General features: G+C 33.3%; 2 protein-coding genes across 2 annotated transcripts; one reads left to right on the top strand and one right to left on the bottom strand.

Moving 5' to 3' along the window:
- Nucleotides 1-2,387: 2,387 nt before the first annotated feature.
- LOC110621420 (zinc finger CCCH domain-containing protein 14) lies at nt 2,388-6,192 on the bottom strand. Its single transcript, XM_043959281.1, has 3 exons — nt 5,907-6,192; nt 4,490-4,550; nt 2,388-3,464 (listed from the first exon to the last, which is right to left on the bottom strand). Exons 1-3 carry the CDS (start codon nt 5,971-5,973, stop codon nt 2,711-2,713), a joined length of 882 nt encoding a protein of 293 aa, XP_043815216.1. The 5' UTR covers nt 5,974-6,192; the 3' UTR covers nt 2,388-2,710.
- Nucleotides 6,193-14,654: 8,462 nt separating this feature from the next.
- Nucleotides 14,655-21,197, top strand: LOC110621720 (enoyl-[acyl-carrier-protein] reductase [NADH], chloroplastic). The gene is made up of 13 exons (XM_021766008.2): nt 14,655-14,838; nt 15,734-16,053; nt 17,339-17,448; nt 17,565-17,620; nt 17,724-17,808; nt 17,899-17,946; nt 18,847-18,921; nt 19,002-19,113; nt 19,287-19,338; nt 19,428-19,479; nt 19,570-19,627; nt 20,504-20,602; nt 20,815-21,197. The coding sequence occupies exons 2-13, from the start codon at nt 15,777-15,779 to the stop codon at nt 20,964-20,966; spliced, it is 1,176 nt and encodes a 391-aa protein (XP_021621700.1). The 5' UTR covers nt 14,655-14,838; nt 15,734-15,776; the 3' UTR covers nt 20,967-21,197.
- Nucleotides 21,198-21,426: the final 229 nt, after the last annotated feature.

Here is a 21,426-nt window from a genome sequence, read left to right as displayed (position 1 = left end):
ATTTGAAATATTGTAACATATAATTTAAAATATCTTATTTGATGGAAAAGTATTTAAAAAAAAAAATCATATGTCAAATTTGATTTCTAAAAATAATTTCTTAAAAATTAACCATATTTATAAGTTTTAAAATTTAAATTATGAATTTGAGCCAATATAATTAATTAATTAAAATTCATAGTATATAAACTAAAAATTATATTTTGATCCATTTCTTGTAATATGTTTTAAATATTAAACTTTTTATTATCAAAATTAAAATAATTTTATTTATTTAAATTAGAGTTCTACGAACTTATACTGATGTTTCTAAAATTAATTAGTAGCTTGCAAATAGTTTATTAGCATGAAAATAAGAATTAAAATATTTAGGTCCAATAATTTTTCATTCGACAATAACAAATAACAAATAATTGGTGAGTGAAGATAATAATAAAGTAGGTCTAGATTTTAGAAAATTACTCTCCCCAATATATTTCCCTTCTAAAATTAATTTATACTACATTTAAAATTAGAGAAATTATAAAAAAATATTTTGTAAGTTCATTCTATTTTATTTCAGAGTATACGATTCTTTTTATATCAAATCATACCTCGTGATTTATATCGATTAGCAAAGAGAAAATTATTTTTTAGTCTCTGAGGTTTAACGTAATTAACATTTTTGTTCCTCTATTTTGGCGATCCAACACTTAAGTCCCTCACTTTCTCTTCCGTCCAAATTCGTAGTCCTTCCGTCCATTTAAACCGTTTGGTCAAAGAGTCAAAGTTGAGATGTGATAATTTTTTCCAAAAATATTATTCTTTCAATGTGAAATTCCAGAAGAAGAAGAAGAAGAAAGAAGAAGAAGAAGAAGAAGAGGATGGTTAATTTTGTCAATTCACGTGTCCCAAACGGCTATTTTGGACGGATGGACTATGAATTTGGACAGAAAAAAAAGTGAGGGACTTAAGTGTTGAGTCGTCAAAATAGAGAGACATAAGTATTTATTACGTTAAATCTCAGGGACTACAAAGTAATTTTCTCATTAGCAAATGGTTTGTTTCTGTTACCAATCATGACGTTTTAATTATTAATTTTTTTAATATTTTAATTAATAAAAAATAAAAAATAAAATTCTTAACTCTCCAACGACATTAAATATAGCAATTTATATATAATTTTTTTAAATTATTAATTAAAAATAATAAAAATATCACATCAAAAATAGTTAGAAGTGTTAAAATTTAAATAATTTTAATATTTAACGGTGTCAAAATTTTATCACAGTTTGTTAATAAAAATAAATTATAATATACCATTTTAATATAAATAAATTATAAATCTTAAAATAAAAAATCAGTAAATTTAATATAAATAAATTATAATATACCAAAAGCTATAACAGACCATCATCCACAATAAATTTAGCAGTTCAAGTCACCTAGAATCATGAATTTGATTTTGTCTTTTTCTTCAATGGCTCACTTTCTGTCTTCTCATCTTCATGGCCGCCCGCTTGCTTTGGAGCTGTGGCCTCAATTTTCCAATTTTTTACACATCAACTTGACCTTCAATGTGTCGTATAGTGGTAATCATTACCTTGTTCGATGCATTTAGCCTCACCTTCCTTTTTTACTGTATATTGAGGTTAAAAATTATTTTTATTTATATATGTTCTTGACTGGTGCTGCAGATTATGGCCAAATATTCAGGATCCTTTAATATTGGAAGACCTGACTTGCCGTGAAACTGCGTTGTTAACAAAGAATAGAAATTTCTCAAAAGTTATAATCGAAATGGACTTTTCAATTGTTATCGACACATGTACGGGGAGCTCAATAATACATTATTGAAAATTCCCTTCTTTTAGCTAAGAATTTTGATTTTGTTTCTTTTGATTCTGTAAAGAGGCAGGCAAATAGTGTTGCCCATGATTTAGTTCAGATGTTTTTTAAGGACGCTTCCATCAAGTGTAATCCATCTCTTCAAATGGAGTTTATGTACAATTTTTTGCCAAATTATAATAGTAAATTTATATGTTATTATAGTGAAAAAAATAAAGTGAATAATAATTTTGAAATAATTAAAAAATAGATAAAATTTATGAGATATGAGGAAATGTAACAAATGAAAACAAGAAGTTAATATTGAGATGCACAAAAATTGAGATAAGATACCTTAACCCTTTAATTCAAACAATTATTCTAAGAGCAAATTAATGTACGCACAGGCTGCACACTATACAAGAATCTGGCTAAATGATTGGAATATGAACATTAATGGATTTCCATTGAAAGGTCATTATGCATGAACATAGTAGAACCTCCTTCCCAATTAAAGAACAAAAAATCATGGAACATGATAAAAAAAAAAACCCCCCCAATACAGCTTGAAATGCGAGCCGTTCAGTCACAAATTAAACACTAAGAAATGTTCTAATTGCAGGATTTTTTGCGAGTAGGACAATATCGAACGGTGCCACCAAAAACATGTCCAATGCGATCAAACTCACAAAGCACAACACTCCTACAGAATTCTAAAGGAGGTAAACGAGCCGCCAAAGCTACAACGGTTCTAATATAAGTAACCCAAAACTCAAGTTTATCAAAGTTTCATCACTGTCATTTAGTAACACTGCACAGCCAGCACTTAATACAAAGCTCTCATTAATACAGAGATGGCACACAGCTTGTGCAATGAACTAGCTACAAAAACTGATTTGCCTCATCACATCCCTGACTTGCGTAATTCAGCAGCTCCATGAGCAAAATGGCATCTTTGACCAAAGGTGCAAGATCCTTTGGTAAAATTTTCACACATCTTAGTTTTATAGTTGCTACCTGGATGGGCATGGCCTGCAGGCGCTCCAATGGTTTTTCCGGGGGCATTTGCAGAACTAAGGCTGGCAATTAGTTCTGAAACCATGGAGCTAGCTTGCTTAATCTGTTCAAATGATCCCTCAAATTCAATGTTCCTAAGATTAGGATCTGTCTCATGTTCCCTGATGGATAACTTGGCTCCTGTTTGGCGGCAGATCTGCTTGGAATGCACACCGCCCTTCCCAATGATGGCTCCAGCAAGAGAAGCTTCCACACTGATTTTTGCAGTGGCCGAGGCACCAAAGCTAGCAGCAGGACCAGGTGGAGGGGGTTCCATCCGACCACCCATACGGCCTGGAACAGTTCCAATTGCTCGAGGATCTTCATGTGATGGAGCAATAAGCTTGCCAAGTTCCCACTCGCCATGTGCAAAATGGCATTTGTCACCAAACTTGCAACCTTCAGCAGTATTATATTTGTTGCACAAGCGGCTCTTAACTGCAGATGGAGCAGAACCATTAGGAATCGCCGGTGGGGCAGCCATGTTTCTGGACACTGGAGTGACAGCTGGGGGAAGATTCATCATCTGGGCCACAGCATTGTAACCGCCCGGAACATAGTGCAAAAAATGGCAGCTCTCACCAAATGGACATCCAGCAGTACTGCAATTTAAAGCATAAGCAACTAAATCAGGTTCACAAATCAGTCTATCATATATTAAGTACACAGTAGAAACTAAAAAAAAAAATAGGCAACAACTGTCACCAAGACTGCATCATGACAAAGATTGACGAGCTTCACAAGCAGCGCTTTTCATATCTATCAAACTCGACCAAAAATCCACCAAGACATCTATTTCTAAACTATGTCATTGCCAGCTCAAATATCAAGATGACATGCCGTTAACGAAAGCAAGGTACAAAAGCAGAATAGATAACCTCCAACAAAAAGAGAATCAGTTGGGAACAGAAGCAAAACCTATGTTAAATCAACATTCATTCACATTCTGGCCTACAGAGTGATAAGATTACCAACAGATCAGCTTCTACCATAAACTAGAATATCAAACAGCATCAGCTGTAATAGTAAAAAAATATTTATATATCTTATAATGTGATAATTCTTACTATGTTAATAGGAAAAGAAACTATTCGTGTCATACCTGAATATAATTCATCAACCTTCCATAAATTACCTTGTTTATGAGTAAACTTACTGTTAAAAGTTTGGGTTCAATAGCAGAACCAGTCCAGTGCTATTCAACTTACTTTTCCAGATTCTTTATTTATAACTTACCAACAGAAAGTTGTGTTCAGTAGCTGTAACAGGAAACTTAACAGTGGAAAAAAGTTACCATCCAATATTATCTTCATCAGATTAGCAGAAGACTGCAGATATTATTGCACAATGAGAATCATATAAATCAGTTTCCCAAAAAAATAAACCTCCTCAGGCAAATAGTTATCTTTTTATACTCCATAAGTAAACCAAGCATCTGTTAATTCCATTAGTTGATTTGACAAAGCACAATTATGAAATGTACCTGTATGACACCTATAAATACCCACTTCATTAGAGCATTACAGAATCTTATCTTGTCAAAGTAGTAAATTAAATTCTTACAATAACTTATAAACATTAAACATTACAGATCAAAATATTTATTTAGGTGAGAAAAGATTTGAACCTGAAAAATTTGGTGCATGGCTTCGATTTGCTTCCTACACCAGTTGATAAGGAGTCCATTTCTGTTACAAGACATTAATTACTTGTTTTTAGTTAAATTTCTCCAGATTTTTAATCTATCTTACTCTAGAATATCCCATATCATCAAAATTTTAATTCCAATAAAGGTATAAATAGTAGTGATTGAACCTTTTCTAGATCAACTTCCATTAATATAAAAGAGGTTATAATTTATGGTAAACAGACGTACATATAGACAACTGAATTCCAATGTCTGTCTTGTCCCCACATAGCACCCACTCATGTTTTTCTTCCAAAACTTAAATTCCACAAACAATTTTCAATCAAGCACAAATATTCCAACAAATTTTCCTCCAATTTTTTTCAAAAGTAAAAAATTGATACGGGTGACACCATGGGGTGGTTTCTGATTATCCGATCCAACACACACTCACACACACACACAGCGTGTCAACTAGCAGCGCAAGTAAAACAAAAAATAGTTAGTACAGAACTGGCCTTGTGGCAAAACAACACCTTTGCTTTTCATAAGCAAAAAGGAAAAGGAAACTATATGAAATTGGCTCCAAAAGAGGGAAATCTGTATAACTAAAGCACACCAACTGCAAGTGCCAAAGCACTACATAGACCAAAGAGGCAAAGGCTGTTGGAGAAACAAAAACCGCATAACATATAAAACAATACAGAAAAAACAAAAAATCATACATGAAACAACCAAGGTTGTATTTGGTTCATGGACCAATACGTTCTTCAATTATGAGAAAAATTAGAACTACAGAAAGCTTTTTATGGTTAAGAAAAATACTAAACCATTTTCAAGGGGGGAAGTAACAGAAACTCAATGAAAAGAAGGAAATCATGACAAAACTATCTAGACACACACCGACAGTAGAAAACAATTACCAAGCTTTGCTCTGTAACAGGCCTTTTCTTTACAGAAATCATAACTTTTTTCCAATGTACTCAAATGCCTCAACTTTATGAGTCATGACCAACTGAAAGACCACCGTTTTCCTAATTCAAGAACCAATATTCTAGTACTTATAAATTTTGCAAGTAAAAAAATTTTTTTAAAAAATTGCCACTCAGCCGCAAAGAATGTGAAAACATAATAACACTATGGCAATTTTTTTCCTCCCGAACCCATTAAAGCTCTCTTAATTTTCCCTGCATAATTCTATTGATTTGCAAAGGCCCTCATAAAGTTAAAAGTCAAACTTAACACACCCTGTTAAGTGTTCTCCAGCCTTAGCACAGTTCATAACTACCTAAAGAAAAACTACATATATCGACAACCTCAAGCCTAACAAAGTAACAATATTAGCAGCCTTTATTTAGAATAATAATAATAATTATGAAAGAGTTTAGGCGTAGCTCCACAAAAGAGAAGAGCTGACCTTGCTTAGATTTCTTGAATCCACCATTAGCAACTTCAGGCCTCCCTCTCTTTTTTGCATTCATCATCGATTTAATATTAGGATTGCAGATCTAGATCCACAGAAAGAATAGAAGCGCGAAACCGTAACAAAGAATAGATGAACTAAACCTCAATATTGAGAAGTAGAGAAGAAAAACCCAAATTGGGAAGCTATATTTAAGAGAAGCAGCAAAAACCCTAACCCTAGAAAAGGGTTTTTCAAAGAGGAAGGAAAAGAAGTGATAGGGCTCGAAAGATGTAGAGCATGGAACAGTATAAGATATGAGATATTAATACCGGCTCTTTTATATGTTTTTTTTTTTTTTTAAATAGCTCTCTTATTTGTTAAAAATAATTATTTTCCATATTTTCTCTTTTGATATTTTTTATATTATAATAATATAATAAATTAACTATTATAATTTTATTTTATTTTTAAATTTTTTAAAATATTTTTTAATATTTCATAAAATTAAATTTTTTAAATATAATTAAAAATTTTAATTTTCTTAAGGTGTACAAAAACAAAATAACAAAAATTATAAAACAGATATTATAAATAGCAAGAGAATAACAATTTACAGTTATTTTATTAAAAAAAAGAAGAAGAAAACAGTTAGATGTTTTCTTTTTGAGATGTAGTGATTTTAATTTTTAATATTTTAGTTTTATTTATAAAAATAAAAGTAAGATGCACCTCAATAAAATACTAATATTAATACTATTTAATTTTATTATTGGAAATTTTAAATTACTTTTAAAAAAATAGTTAATGACTCTAATTGAACGGTGGAGATTAAGCTTAATAACAATTAAACTAAGTATTTATTTGAAACACTTAAAATTACTTAAATATTTTTTTATTGATTATTTTAATTTAAATTAAATTTTATTATATAAAATTATTTTAAAGTTCACTTAACTTTAAAAAGTTCTTAATTCTATTTATATTTAAATTCTACTTCTTAATATAAGTTTAAATAAATATTATAATAAAACAAGTTTGAAAATTATGATAGAATAAATATTTTAAATTTTATTTCTTATATTTAAAATATTTATTTTATTCTAGAAAAATAATTAAAATACATTTTAAAAATAATTTATAATTTTTGAATATTATAATTTTCAAAATTTGAAAATAAATATAGATTTTAAATAGAATTTATTATATAAATAAATGAATTTCATTTACTGTTATATAAAATTTATTATATATTGGATTTATATATATATATATATATATATATATATAATTATTAGATAAATAATTAATTTTAATTAAAATAAATAACTTTATTTAAAATTATATATACACTGAAATTATTATCTAACAATTATAAATAGAACGAAATTCAATAAAATTTATGCGGTTTATGTGACAGTTCAGGGATGTAAACCGCTAGGATACCCGCAAAAATTAAACTATCCGAACCCGAACTCGATTTATATTAGTAATATCCGAATCCGTTCCGAACCCGATTAAAAATTAATTTAAATTATCCGAATCCGTACCAAACCCAATTATTATTACTCGAATAAAACTCGGACCCGTTTAATCTTATATATTTTAATTAATAATTTATATAAAAAATATTTTTCATTAATAATTTTCATTTAAAAAATCTAATATTTCTAAAAAATATTTAAATTTAAATTTTTAAATAAAAATATAAAAAAAAATTTATAAATATTATTGTAAAATATATTTTTTATATTAAATTAATTATTTATATAAACAGATTCGGGTGGTGGATACCCTGTACATAAAATCCGAATCCGATCCGAACCCGCAACGGATATTATTTTTAAAACCCGAACCCGTCCCAAACCCAATTATAACTACCCAAATTCATTCTATTAGGGTTCGGTCGGATCGGATACTCGAAAATACCCGATCCGTTGCCATCCCTAAGTTCAGTTTAATGAAATTATTTATTAATATATTTAAATAAATATTTAATAATAAAATAATTTCTACTATACGTTGAAAAAAATTATTTTAACTTTAAATATGATTAATTTTAATATTATTTAAATATTTTTTAAAAATAAAATATTTAATTTATTTATAATATATATAAAAAATAAAAAGAGGGAGAATGATGAGATTTTTTACTGTGTACTTGAACTTGTAAATTATTTATAATAATATTTAATTAGTTGATATTTTTATTTTTTAAAATAAATGATAATTTTATTTTCTAAATTATTTTTAATTAGTTAAGAAATTTTAAATAAAGGATGAGGGTTAATTATTTATTTTAAAATAATTATCATTGTAAATGATTAGGAATAATTATGTTTTCTATAGATAATTATTTGTTAAAAATATAATAATAAATGATTTTTTTTATAAAAATGAGATTTTATAGATTAAATTTAAAAATTTTTAAGTAATAAATTAAATTTAAGTTAATTAATAAAATTTTAGTTTAAATACGGTGCAACTCTCAAACTCTTTATAAAAAAATTATAAAATTATTTTTAAATTTCAAAAAGAGAAGAGTATGTAAATCAAATTTTTGCATCTATTTTGAGTTACAGGATTTGAATGATGCATAATATTGTACTTAGTTTATTAAATTAGTGTAAATTATTTAATAACTTTTTGTAGGCATTTCATCTTTTTTTATCATTATTTTAAAAAAATATTATGATTATAAATAAATATTATTTATTATTTAATATTTTAATAATATTATAATACTTGTTATTTTAATTATTATCATTAAAATTTTATTTTAATTTTTTGATATTTATGAATATTTTTTTATATTTTATTGACCGTTTTATTTGTAAATTTATGATAAAAATTAATAAATAAATTTAAATATTATTTAATAAATTAAATTATATTTTGATCACTGATGGGTTTTCTCAGTCCAGTATAATGCCAGACCCATAACAACAGCCCTTATCCAAAGGACAAGATGCTCCTTCAATAAACCGGCCTGAATCACTCGGCCATGAGAATTGGGGCTTGATCATCCGGCCTTGAGATCGGATCTCCCTTGAGCCAGTCCCCTTACGTTATGCTCAATAATGGGCCCCGTAGAAGAAGAGATGTTCGGCCCACATATCCAGCACACTTACTTACACGCGTACTGGGGGAAATTAAATGGACGTTACGCATGGAGCAGGTGTTTGACACATCCGTACATACGGAGCTGGGTGACAGAGACAGCTAGCACTGTGGCAGAGAGGCAGATATACATCACGGGTAGAGAGAAAGAGGCCTTCTTCTTCCTTCTTCTTCCTGGACTCCATTCTCCTTTGTTCTTCTCTCTGCAACTCTTGTCTATCCATACTACTCTAGTTCATAAAATCTGACTTGAACGTCCGAGGGTCTCCACCGGGGCATCCCTGGTAGACCCCTGACCATCTTTCCTTATTTTTGCAGGTCCTTTCATCAAATAGAACATTGAGAGACCCATTTGATGGACCCGTATGATGGACCAAGAAGAAAATCAGATCTATCATGGAGCAGGAGGAAAAACATATTTATCAATTGGCGTCGTCTGTGGGAAACGAAAGAGATTTTACTATCTCCAAAGTTTCCAAATCCACCCATTGAGATCCACATAAGAAGTATGAAAGTCTGAGTGAATAACCCAGCTGAAAAGAAAGGTTCATTGTATTAAAGAATATTTTGATAATATTTCAGATAGTTTGTTTTAATATTTATTAGATTTTATTACGGCTAATTTTTTCTTTGAAACCTGGTGAAACAAAATTTTAGATCAAAATACTTGTCTATGAGTATAAATTTTAATCTTTTCTGTAAAAGAAAAAAAATAATGAGTAATATATATATTTGTTGAAACTGTGAGGTCGGCCATGTATATATTGTCAAGGTGAGAGGGGCAGATCGGCTATAAAATCCCAGGCTAGCAAGTTGGAGAGAAAATTAATAAATAAAAAATAAGCGAGGTTGGACTAGCATTTTAGGTTGGGTAGGGCACGATCCATGGCCATCTAACTTGAGTGCACAGCAGCGCTCCTCAAGTATCGGGGCAACATGAAGACAATAAGAAATGATCAAATGTCCAGGCTGATCGAGGTGGATGAACTCGGACTCTGTATGTCGTCCAACTTGAAGACGAGGTGAGCTGAAATACCCTGGTCGGCATGGTCGGCATTAGTCCGTCTGACCGTCGAGAGGACGACTGATCAAGCATCACTAGTAGGACCACCAATGGTTTCGCTGGACAAAGCATCAAAAGGACACTTGATCAGAGCATCGAGGGATTTGCATGGGCAAGCCCGTAGGTCGGACACTCAAGAGCTGGACAGGTCGGTTGGGTTACGAGGTCGGCAATCCTTCAACCTCTGATTGAACAGACTTGCTTTAGCACCAGGACAATTGATCGAGGCATCGAGGAATCTGTATGGTCAAGCCTGTAGGTCGGGAAATCAAGAGCTCAACAGGTCTAATTACTGTTGGAGAAATTTACAAGCCCTTAATCACTTATTTTAAATACTCATGATATATATGTATGCTCCAGTCACCCAAATTGTACTTTGCTATGCATATTTATTATTTTGCTTCAGAATTTCAAGAATGCCTTTAGTTATTGGCAATTATTTTTAATTAAACATTATTGAATACAAATAATTTCATAGATTATTAAAAGGCATACTTCGCATGTAAACAGTAAGACTAAATTTAATTAAAATATACCTCTCTGAATTTAAATATCTTGATAATTGCTTACATTTTATAGATTGAAAAATCCTGAAAAAAATATACACATGCAAAATATTATTTATTGAATCTCTAAATTGCATGAGCTAATATTGTTAGTTAGAGCTAATATTTACATTCATCCGAAATATGAAACTAAGTGACATGTGCGACATATTATTTATTGATGAATATTATTGAACTAACAATGAGCATCCTCATTATATACGCTCTGTGCAAGCTCTTATTTTGCAGAAAAAATTCTGAATCTTGTTCAAGACTTCAGGAAGGTAGGTGACCGGGATCCCCAAGATCTCCTGGCACCACAAAATCGAACTGGGAAGACGAAGTGACAGTAAGGCCACAGAGTCTGAATCTTGTGCAAGACCTCAGGGAGGTAGGTGACAGGGATCCCCAAGATCTCCCGGCGCCACAAAACCGAACTGGGAAGACGAAGCGACAGTAAGGCCACAGAGCCTGAATCTTGCGCAAGACCTCAGCAAGGTAGGTGACCGGGATCCCCAAGATCTCCCGGCACCGCAAAACCGGCTGAGAAGACGAAGCGATAGTAAGGCCACAGAGCCTGAATCTTGCGCAAGACCTCAGTGAGGTAGGTGTCCGGGATCCCCAAGATCTCCCGGCACCGCAAAATCGGCTGAGAAGACGAAGCGATAGTAAGGCCACAGTGCCTGAATCTTGTTCAAGACCTCAGGGAGGTAGGTGACCGGGATCCCCAAGATCTCCCGGCGCCACAAAACCGAACTGGGAAGACGAAGCGACAATAAGGCCACATTGCCTGAATCTTGCGCAAGACCTCAGTGAGGTAAGTGACCGAGATCCCCAAGATCTCCCGGCGCCACAAAACCGAACTGAGATGACGAAGCGACAATAAGGCCACAGAGCCTGAATCTTGCACAAGACCTCAGTCAGGTAGGTGACCGGGCTCCCTAAGCTCCCCCGGCACCACAAAACCAGCTGGAATAATGAAGCGATAGTAAGGCCAAAGTGCCTGAATCTAGTTCAAGACCTCAGTGAGGTAGGTGACCGAGCTCTCCAAGCGCCCCCGGCACCACAAAACCGAGCTGAGAGGATGAAGGGAACTATTCTTTCGCCTTTTATTAAAAAATACTGTACGCTCACAGCAAATAGCAGGCATATGATGACAACACGCAAAAGCAACCTATGAGAACACAGCTCCGATCTCACACAAAAGATTGGGCACTGGACCATAAATGAAAAGCTAAACTCCGACCTCCCAAGGGAGCTCGGATCATAAGGTAAAGAGACTTTAATCTCACACAACAGCCAAAGGTGCCAAAGACCATGATCTCAAGAAAATAAGCTCAGTACTGATAAATCCAATAGGCAGACTAGATTAAGGCGAGGCGAATCCTAAGCAAAATGCATACCAAGATAAATAACCAAACAAAGAATCAGGGGCAATCATAAGAAGCATCGACCTCGAGAATTAACCACTGGTACTAAACCAGCTCAGCTAGCCTAGAAAGAGGTCTAAGCAGCAAAGAGCCCGCAAAACGCTAGAGGGTAAATAGCCCAGAAAACATTCAGGGGCAAAAAATCCCACTAACCGAGACATACCCAAGAACCAAATGCTCAGATAAAAAATCGAGGAGACAGGAGCAACGTAAAAGGCCAAACTCCCTATCCCTGTGGGGCACACAGCTCAAACCACACTGACTACTAGAAGGTTACATCCAGAGGGACAAGATGTTCGAGCCCATAACAAGAATAGGATTCAAAATCGTCTAATGCAGGGCATTCAGGCAAATAAGACATTCCTCTAGCTATTATATATCCGAGCTCGCAGCACTGCCAAGGTCGTGGGCCCAAAAACAGAAATGCCCTCACGAAAACAAGAAAAACTAGCAAGTCAGAAGTTTAGCCAGACGCCAAGCTCTTAGTCTGAGTCAGTTCGACTAGCAAAGTCCCAGTAAAGATAGCCTGGTCCATCAATTAAGCAAAGTTGATAAAACCAGAAGATAGTCTGGGTAAAAAATAACAATAATGAGGTACAGGCCGGGGTAAAATATCATCGAATATATATCTCCAGATCTCCATACATTCAAACATCAAAGTAAAGAGACAAAGAAATAAAAAGGCAAGGAAAGGACGCTTTTGACATGAGCAGTTCTCGGGCCACGCTGTCATAAATGGAATCTAGGGATTTACCCCTTTGCCACTCATGTAATAACTGCCGAGGAGGTAAAGGGGCAATTGATGACTGATGGGTTTCCTCAGTCCGGTATAAGGCCAGGCCCATAACAACAACCCTTACCCAAAGGACAAGATGCTCCTTCAACAACCCGGCCTGGATCACTCGGCCATAAGGATTGGGGCTTGATCATCCGGCCTCGAGGTCGGACCTCCCTTGGGCCAGTCCCCTTACGTTATGCTCGATAATGGGGCCCCGTAGAAGAAGAGATGTCCGGCCCACATATCCAGCAGACTTGCTTACACGCGTACTGGGAGGAATTAAATGGCTGTTACGCATGGAGCAGATGTCTGACACATCCGTACGTACGGAGCTGGGTGACAGAGACAGCTAGCACTGTGGCAGAGAGGCAGATATACATCACGGGTGGAGAGAAAGAGGCCTTCTTCTTCCTTCTTCTTCCTGGACTCCATTCTCCTTTGTTCTTCTCTCTGCAACTCTTGCCTATCCATACTACTCTAGTTCATAAAATCTGGCTTGAACGTCCGAGGGTCTCCACCGGGACATCCTAGTAGACCCCTGACCATCTTTTCTTATTTTTGCAGGTCCTTTCATCAAATAGAATATTGAGAGACCCATTTGATGGACCCATATGATGGACCAAGAAGAAAATCAGATCTATCATGGAGCAAGAGGAAAAATAGATTTATCATATTTATTAATATGAAAAATAATAAAATTTCTACATAAATGATTCATTTTACCTTTCAATCAACTTCAATAAATTTAAATAAAATTTATAAACATTAGAATCATAATATACTTTTTATTAAAAATAAATTACAATATCATCTAATTTATTAAATATAATCTTTTCATATATTATTAATCAGTTTATTTTGATTTTATTAATTTTTTTATTAAAATTAAATTAAATTCAATTAAAATTTTTAAAATAAAAATCGAATCGAAAAGAATAATTAGAAGATAAGTAATTATAAAAACCTTTTAAAAGGGTAGGCCTTATTTTATGAAAAAAAAAAGAAAAAAAAAGTAGAAACGAAATTATTTGAGCTAATGTAGAAATCATGTAGATTTTTCATATTTTATAAGATAAATTAGTTTAAAGAATAATTTAAAATAATTTTGGCTTATTGTTATGGAATATTTATAATGGTAAGTGTATTCGGATGACCAACCAAAGCTGCCTTAGACACAAGAGCTCCGTCTAATTCATAATTGGCTTCAACCACAATTTTAATTCAAGATTTTATAATTTAAAAAGGAAATTAATATTACTAAGAAAATTTTCTTTTGCTCTCACAATATTATTTTTTAATCTGACTGTAATTTTTTTTATTCATTTTACTCTTTAGTAAAAATTAGTTCATCAGATTCTAACTAAAAAGAAAAATTAACTTAAGTTCTATCATTTAAATTCAATATATTAAATAATTAAAAAATATCATCCGAAAAAATGTAATAAATTTTTTTAAAATATTTGAAATATAAAAAGCAATTTATTTTATCATTAATATGAATAAAGTATAATAATAATAATAAATTAATTTTATAAAAAGCAAATAATATTAAAAAGTCAAATAAATTTAAATAAAATGAATAATAATTAGCTATGTAGCTTGCACTTTAAAACTGATAATTAAGTGATGAATTTATTTGTTTTTTAATGGTAATTGATTAAAAATAAAATTTGATATTTTTATATCATCTTATATCGTAGAAGTAAATTTACATTAAAATTTTGCTGGTTTTTAATATAATATATTTGTTTTTCAAAAAACAGGGGTAGAAAAGTACTTTCACTAGGGCGCCAAAACCAAACAGCACAGAAAGCTCTTTCCACCTGTTTCTCTCGGCAATTCCAAAGCTTCCCAACTGTGAGAAAGTAAAAACCCACTTTGGTTTCATCGAAACCCTCACAGGTCACATATATAACCCATACTTCACATTCACATCTGTGCTGTATATCGAGCCATTTACTTTCTCCTCTTAAAACATCCGTCTTCCAAGTTCAAATCTTGTCAAACGCAGGTGGGCTTCCATACCTCCTCTTTGATTCCAGTACAGTGAGTTTGTATCGTTGAAACCAAAATGTGGTTTTAATTATTGGGATCTTCTCATCTCATTTCATTAGATTTTGTGTTAAACGTTTCAATTGCTCAGTGATCTTTTAGTGCCCATTTGCATGTGAAAAATGTGTTCTGTGATCAGAGCTGCTGCTGCTTCTACATGTGGTCGAATCCATTTCCTCTTTAGTGGGTTTAAACAGGAGCTTTCAAATTTGACTTGCTGAAACGATGAAATGTTTGTTTGGTTTAATATATTTTGTGATCCTGGCTGGCTATTATGGGAGTATTACTCCACTATTGTTCCTGTATTGTTTATAGATGAGTGTTTTTTGCATTGCCAATGGAGCCCTTCACTAGTTATGACATAAAATTTTTTCCCATATGAAATTGTTCTTACTAAAATTGGGAATGCTTCTCATTTTTTTCTTGGTTTATGGCTAGATTCTGCTTGTTATTGTGAATAATTTCAGCTGATCAGCTCAGCAAAGTCATTGACGCCATTTTTTGTTCTCCTGTGCGTATTTAAAATGTGGGCTTCGAATGTAAATGTTGCTACTAAATTACTAATTAAAATTCTTTGTTTTGGTTACTTTTAGGTCATCTTAGAACAGTAATCTAGTGACAAATTTGCATCTTCCTTTTTAACTAATAGATTTGGTTTGTGATTCTGTTGGCAATTTTTGATGATTTTTAACTTACTGTACATTGTATTGGGGATGCCATTTTGGTGATGCAATCATATATAACGGGTAGCATCACTCTTTCTCCTCCACCGCACCTAATTTTTGGTTAATATGTAACAGGCTAAGTCACTATGCTCCTGTCTTAATTACTATTTATCATCTTGTTTCTTGCAGTTGCGGGCCATTATAAAATTTTGCAATTTGGAAGGAAAAAAATATGGCTGTGGCTGCAACTCCTAGCACACATATGGCAACAATCAATCCTTGCCTATCTTCTTCTAACAAAGTATTTATGTCAAGCATAGCTCGTTTCAATACTGAGTCTAAGGAGGTGTCTTGGACTAGACTTAAGAGCTCCTCTCACATCACATCAAAGCTGCCATTCTCACGTAGCCTGACTTCAGTGCCTGTAACATATAAAAGGGTTGTCACTAGGGCAATGTCTGCACCAAATGAGGACAAGCCTCTGCCTGGGTTGCCTATTGATTTAAGAGGTTATGTATCTTCTTTTATTCTTCACATTTTAAAAGAATTTTAATAGCTGCATTTTACTCCTTCAGAAGTTTTATATTTTATTCAGAATAAATATTACAGAATAAAATATATAGAAAAAAACGTGAAATTGATAAACAGCTTCAAATGTTATTCCCATATTTTGCTATTGCTGCCCACTATAAACTCAGGCTAGCCTCGCAAGTTGATGCTGTCAAGGAAGATTCAATTTAGTAATTTTTTTATTTAATTTTAATTGCAAAATTAAGATATTTAATTTAGATTTCTTTAGTTTTAGGAAGTTTAAGAATTCTATTATTATTTGGAATAGTATTTTATCATATCTTGGAAGTTTGAGTTGGTTTGGGATTTTTAATTAGTATTTGTTTAAGTATTTACTTGTTAGGACCAAATCCTCATAGTAGTGGGATTAACAATTTTACCATGAATACTTTTGTTCTCTAGGTGTTTACATCTCAGATGCTTAGGTTTGATAACTTTTCTTGCATTGATTCTAATGATTTTACTTCCTTAGAAAAATTAAATTTGGATATCCTCCTTTTTTTACTACCTGCTTGTAGCTTGGAAGGTTTGTTACTTGGCCAGTGCCACTAAGTTCTATAACCATCGGACCAGCATTTATCTGAAAAAGATGTGGGTTTGGTGCTGCTGAAAAATAATTATGGTTTGAAATTACATTTGTTTGCTGGGAAAATCAACATCCTTGTGAAATGACAAAATTATTGCCATTAAAGGGAAAGAACACAACACATAATTCCAGCATTCAGCTTGTAACAAAATGACTTGTTTCTGACTACTTTAAGGAATCTAATTCTATGAATTAAGTTCAAGTGAAATAAAAGAAAAATCATGTGAATCCAATCCAATCAACTCTGAATTATGAGGTCAAATAAAATTACAGAATCATCTTCTATCACATCAATGTGAGGCAGGGAAGCTAAAAATTGAAAGCAATGTGAAGAATAGGTAAAGAAGCTCTAGATTAGCTGAAGTTGTTAGTATGTCTTACTGAAAGGCAGTGGTGATTGTTGTGAATGAGGAGTTGTGTCTCCATATTTACTGTCAAATTAGTATTATTAATTAGGTCTAAACAGAAGAAAAGTTTAGGAAACATAACTCGTAATGTTAGTTGCATAAACCTTTAGATAGTGTTGGAAATGAATTATTACTGCTTTACTGTTCAAGCATTGAGTATTGGCTTTTGATAATCATTTCCATGGTCATTTGATTCTTGATACGTCTAACAGTGAGGACAACCTTTAGCAGGTAAGAGAGCATTTATTGCTGGTGTAGCTGATGACAATGGATATGGTTGGGCAATTGCAAAATCTCTTGCTGCTGCAGGTGCTGAGATTATTGTTGGTACATGGGTGCCTGTATGTAAAGTGATCTAACTTATTTCCCTTTTGGTGGTTGAGATTCTCAGCTTCATATAACAGTGAGTTCTTTTTGTTTTTGTTGTCTTTTTCTTCTAAAAAATTCATTTATGCAGGCACTGAACATATTTGAAAGCAGTCTACGGCGTGGGAAATTTGATGAATCACGCGTGTAAGAACATATTTTCCGCTTCCTCAAGTATTTCATGATCATAAAAATTTTAAATATCTGTGACTGACTTCATGCTAATTTAATATTTGAATTGAATGTTCAGATTGCCAGATGGTTCATTAATGGAAATTACCAAAGTTTATCCAATGGATGCAGTTTTTGACAGTCCTGAGGATGTTCCTGAAGATGTAATTACAATATTTCATCTAATTTGTGGGATGGAGTGCGCAAAATTATATTATATCTTTTGTTATACTCTTAGTTGTGGGCTTTTGCAGGTAAAAACAAATAAACGTTATGCAGGGGCCTCAAAATGGACCGTCCAGGTAGTCTTTAGTTATAAATTATACATATACTGTTTGGTGAAATTGTTGCATCATGCTTTATCTGATCAAGCTAGTTGATTAGATAACATGGTGTGCCACAAAAATAAAATCTCATTGTTGTGACATATGATAAATCATTCTTTACATTGTTTAATTATGAATTAGCATGCATATCCAAGATGGTCAAAAGGAGGATTTGGAATAATGATATGTCAATATTATCATTGAATCCCACATTGGTTAGGAACAGGGGTAACGTGCCCTTATAAGGTTCTTGGGCACTCTTTTCCATTGAGCTAGCTTTTGGGACTTAAATTTAACATGATATCAGAATCTCCATATCCAATGTTGGGCCTCCCATGAGTATTTCATGCTCCAGTTTAGTCTTGGGCGTGACGGGATGTGTTGAATTCCACATTGGTTAGCAATGGGGTAATGTGCTCTTATTAGGGTCTTGGATACTCTTCTCTCTTATCTAGTTTTTTTGGTGAGTTAGAACTAATCCAAAATTAACAAATATATTTCAATTTTCTAATTCCTAATGTACTTCAGCTGTTTTGTGCAACAACATGCGTCACAGTTTCTTTGTTCTCTTCTTTTTCTCATGTCTATGATGAAACATTTTGCATGAATCCAGATCAGCATTGAAGCCAAGTTTTGTGAGACATAAATTCTCTGCATGCATATTGGGGTTCAATATGTTTTCAGTACTATATAGAAATGAAGTCGCTTCTACTCAATGTACCGTACAATTCATGGTCTATTTCCTGCCTTAATATTCATCTTCCTGTTGTTTTGCTGACTGGGCCTAGGTTTAAGTGTATTTTATGCCAAAGCCATACATTTGGGTTAAAAACTGGACCACAGTTACTGATTGGTCTACGTAATAATATCTTGCAGGAGCTTGTTGGATCAGTAAAGCAGGATTTTGGCAGCATTGACATCCTTGTGCATTCACTTGCTAATGGGCCAGAGGTATACTGCTGTCGATGTTTCCTTTTTCTATGCTGCTCTGTCTAGATTGTTGGTGGTACTTAGATATTCAACTTGCTCAGGTTAGCAAGCCTCTTCTAGAGACATCAAGGAATGGATATCTTGCAGCCATCTCTGCGTCAAGTTACTCATATGTCTCCTTACTGAAGCATTTTGTTCCAATAATGAATCCAGGTACACTTATAGCCCAATTTCCTTTCCTTTTTGTGTGATTTTTATCCCTCTGTATTTAGCTCACTTCACCATACTCCTTTAAACCACCCACATGGTGCTCAAGAAAGGAATCCTGGCTATACAAGAGACTGTCACTGTCTTAGAACTTGCATTTTGATGTTTGATTATTACAGGTGGTTCTTCAATTTCTCTTACCTACATTGCCTCTGAAAGGATCATTCCAGGGTATGGCACAGTTGGATTGCTTCTCTATCTCTCACAAATGACCTTTTTTCTTTTAAAGAAAAACCAATTCAACTGTTTTCCATGCACAGATATGGTGGAGGCATGAGTTCAGCAAAGGCAGCTTTAGAAAGTGACACACGGGTGGGTTTTCTTTAAATGTAAATTGTATCTCGCTGATCATATTCTAGTATTATCCATTTCAAATTCCAACTTTCTTCTTTACTGACTTAGGTGCTAGCTTTTGAGGCTGGAAGAAAACACAAAATCAGAGTCAACACCATTTCTGCAGGTAATTAAGTTACTTCATATTCAAAACTAGTGACTACATTCCTCCTCTGCATGTGTGCCATTCAAATATTTTCATCACTTCCACTTGGGTATTCTTTAGAAGATCTCTAGTAGAAATGCATAAATTCTTCTGATCCCCTCACTTCCTACTAATGCATTTGAGCTTCCCCTGGACTTGGTAGAATTTGTGAGCGTCTCTTTGATTCATCATTCTACCGGTTATAGGACATACATTCCATCTGGGGAGATAATTTCATTAATTTGCCAAAAGATAGTTTGTTCATATAACTAAACATCTTTGTATCGGCCAAATTGATGGAAGCAACCACGAGCATAGAAAATGGCTGTCCTAGTTGGTTCTATCGAGGCTGTAGCTGAGGATGAGTTGGGTCCATACAGACAGACCAGTGAAGAGTCTTCCCTTGAGTTATCTTATAGGATCTGGATCTTAACTTGCTTCTTTCAGTTTCTGGCTAAAGTCAACCTTTAGCATCTGAAAGACTGAGAGTATGTATGGATCCTTCGAAGTCAGTGCAAAGAACCGCCTAAACAATTGGTTGAAATTGATTTTCTACTGGCTTATATTTTAAATTTATTAGTTGTGGGTACAATAATTGGAAATAAATACTACATTAAGAGGCAAATGGAACATTAGTAAGATCTTCCAAATGGTGTTGCTATCTTCGCATGGAAGCAAATGCAATTAATTTTGTTCCACCCCCAGCTCCTTTTTCCTCCATTGGATGAAATGGTAGATAATTCAAAAATATACACAACCTTCCTTAATTCTATCTAGGCTATTTTTTGTTTAACATGTTTTACTGCAACTTGCATACATGTACGTGTTCTCACATTTCGTGCCAACCAAAATTGTCAGGTCCATTGAGAAGTCGCGCAGCAAAAGCAATCGGCTTCATCGATATGATGATTGATTACTCGTTGGCAAATGCACCTCTACAGAAGGAACTATCTGCAGGTGAACATGAACTTTTCCCTAAAGCTTAGTTTGCATCTCATTATACTGGTGCCAAAATGATAAAACAAAATTGTATATTTATGACGATCCAACTGGCTGGATTATACAAATGCCTGAGAATGTTATGACCAATTACAGGCAGACAATTGCATGCATTGCTTCCTACTTTGATATTCCATTTTAACTTTGTAAACTTATGTTTATTGAAACAGAGGAGGTGGGTAATGCAGCTGCCTTCCTGGCTTCACCATTGGCTTCAGCCATTACTGGCGCAGTTGTGTATGTTGACAATGGTCTAAATGCAATGGGAGTTGGAGTTGACAGTCCAATCTTTGCGAACCTTGACATCCCAAAGGATAACTGAAAATTAGGTCCAAGTTCTTAATTTTTCATTAGTGAACACTCACAAAATTTTCAAAATAAATGTTGTAACCTTTCCCCTTTTTTTCTTTTTTGTTTACTTGATCTATTATGGTGAATAGCCGACTTGAGTTCCCTTTTGACGAGATAATAACTCATGTCCTTTTAATAGGAGCTACTTTTTCTAAAAAAAAATTATATCTGCACAGGTATGCATGCCTGTTAGGGATTTAAATTCCAACTTGGAGATGGTATTGAATAATGGGTGAGGCTAGTGAAAGTAGTGTTCAATAAAAAGAAATAGTTTTACACATCTCCATGCATACTCAGTTATTGTGGAATAAGTTTTCATTGAATAATTTTCCAATTTAAGAGATTTCTTAAGAGGATACATGTTGAATATCCTCTAGATTACTTAAAAGAGCATCATCTTTAGATGGCGAAATGATACTTTTCCATAGATG

Source organism: Manihot esculenta, chromosome 8 (assembly GCF_001659605.2).
Source record: "Manihot esculenta cultivar AM560-2 chromosome 8, M.esculenta_v8, whole genome shotgun sequence".
Taxonomy (NCBI): Eukaryota; Viridiplantae; Streptophyta; class Magnoliopsida; order Malpighiales; family Euphorbiaceae; genus Manihot; species Manihot esculenta.
This window is presented reverse-complemented; position numbering and strand designations above follow the sequence as displayed.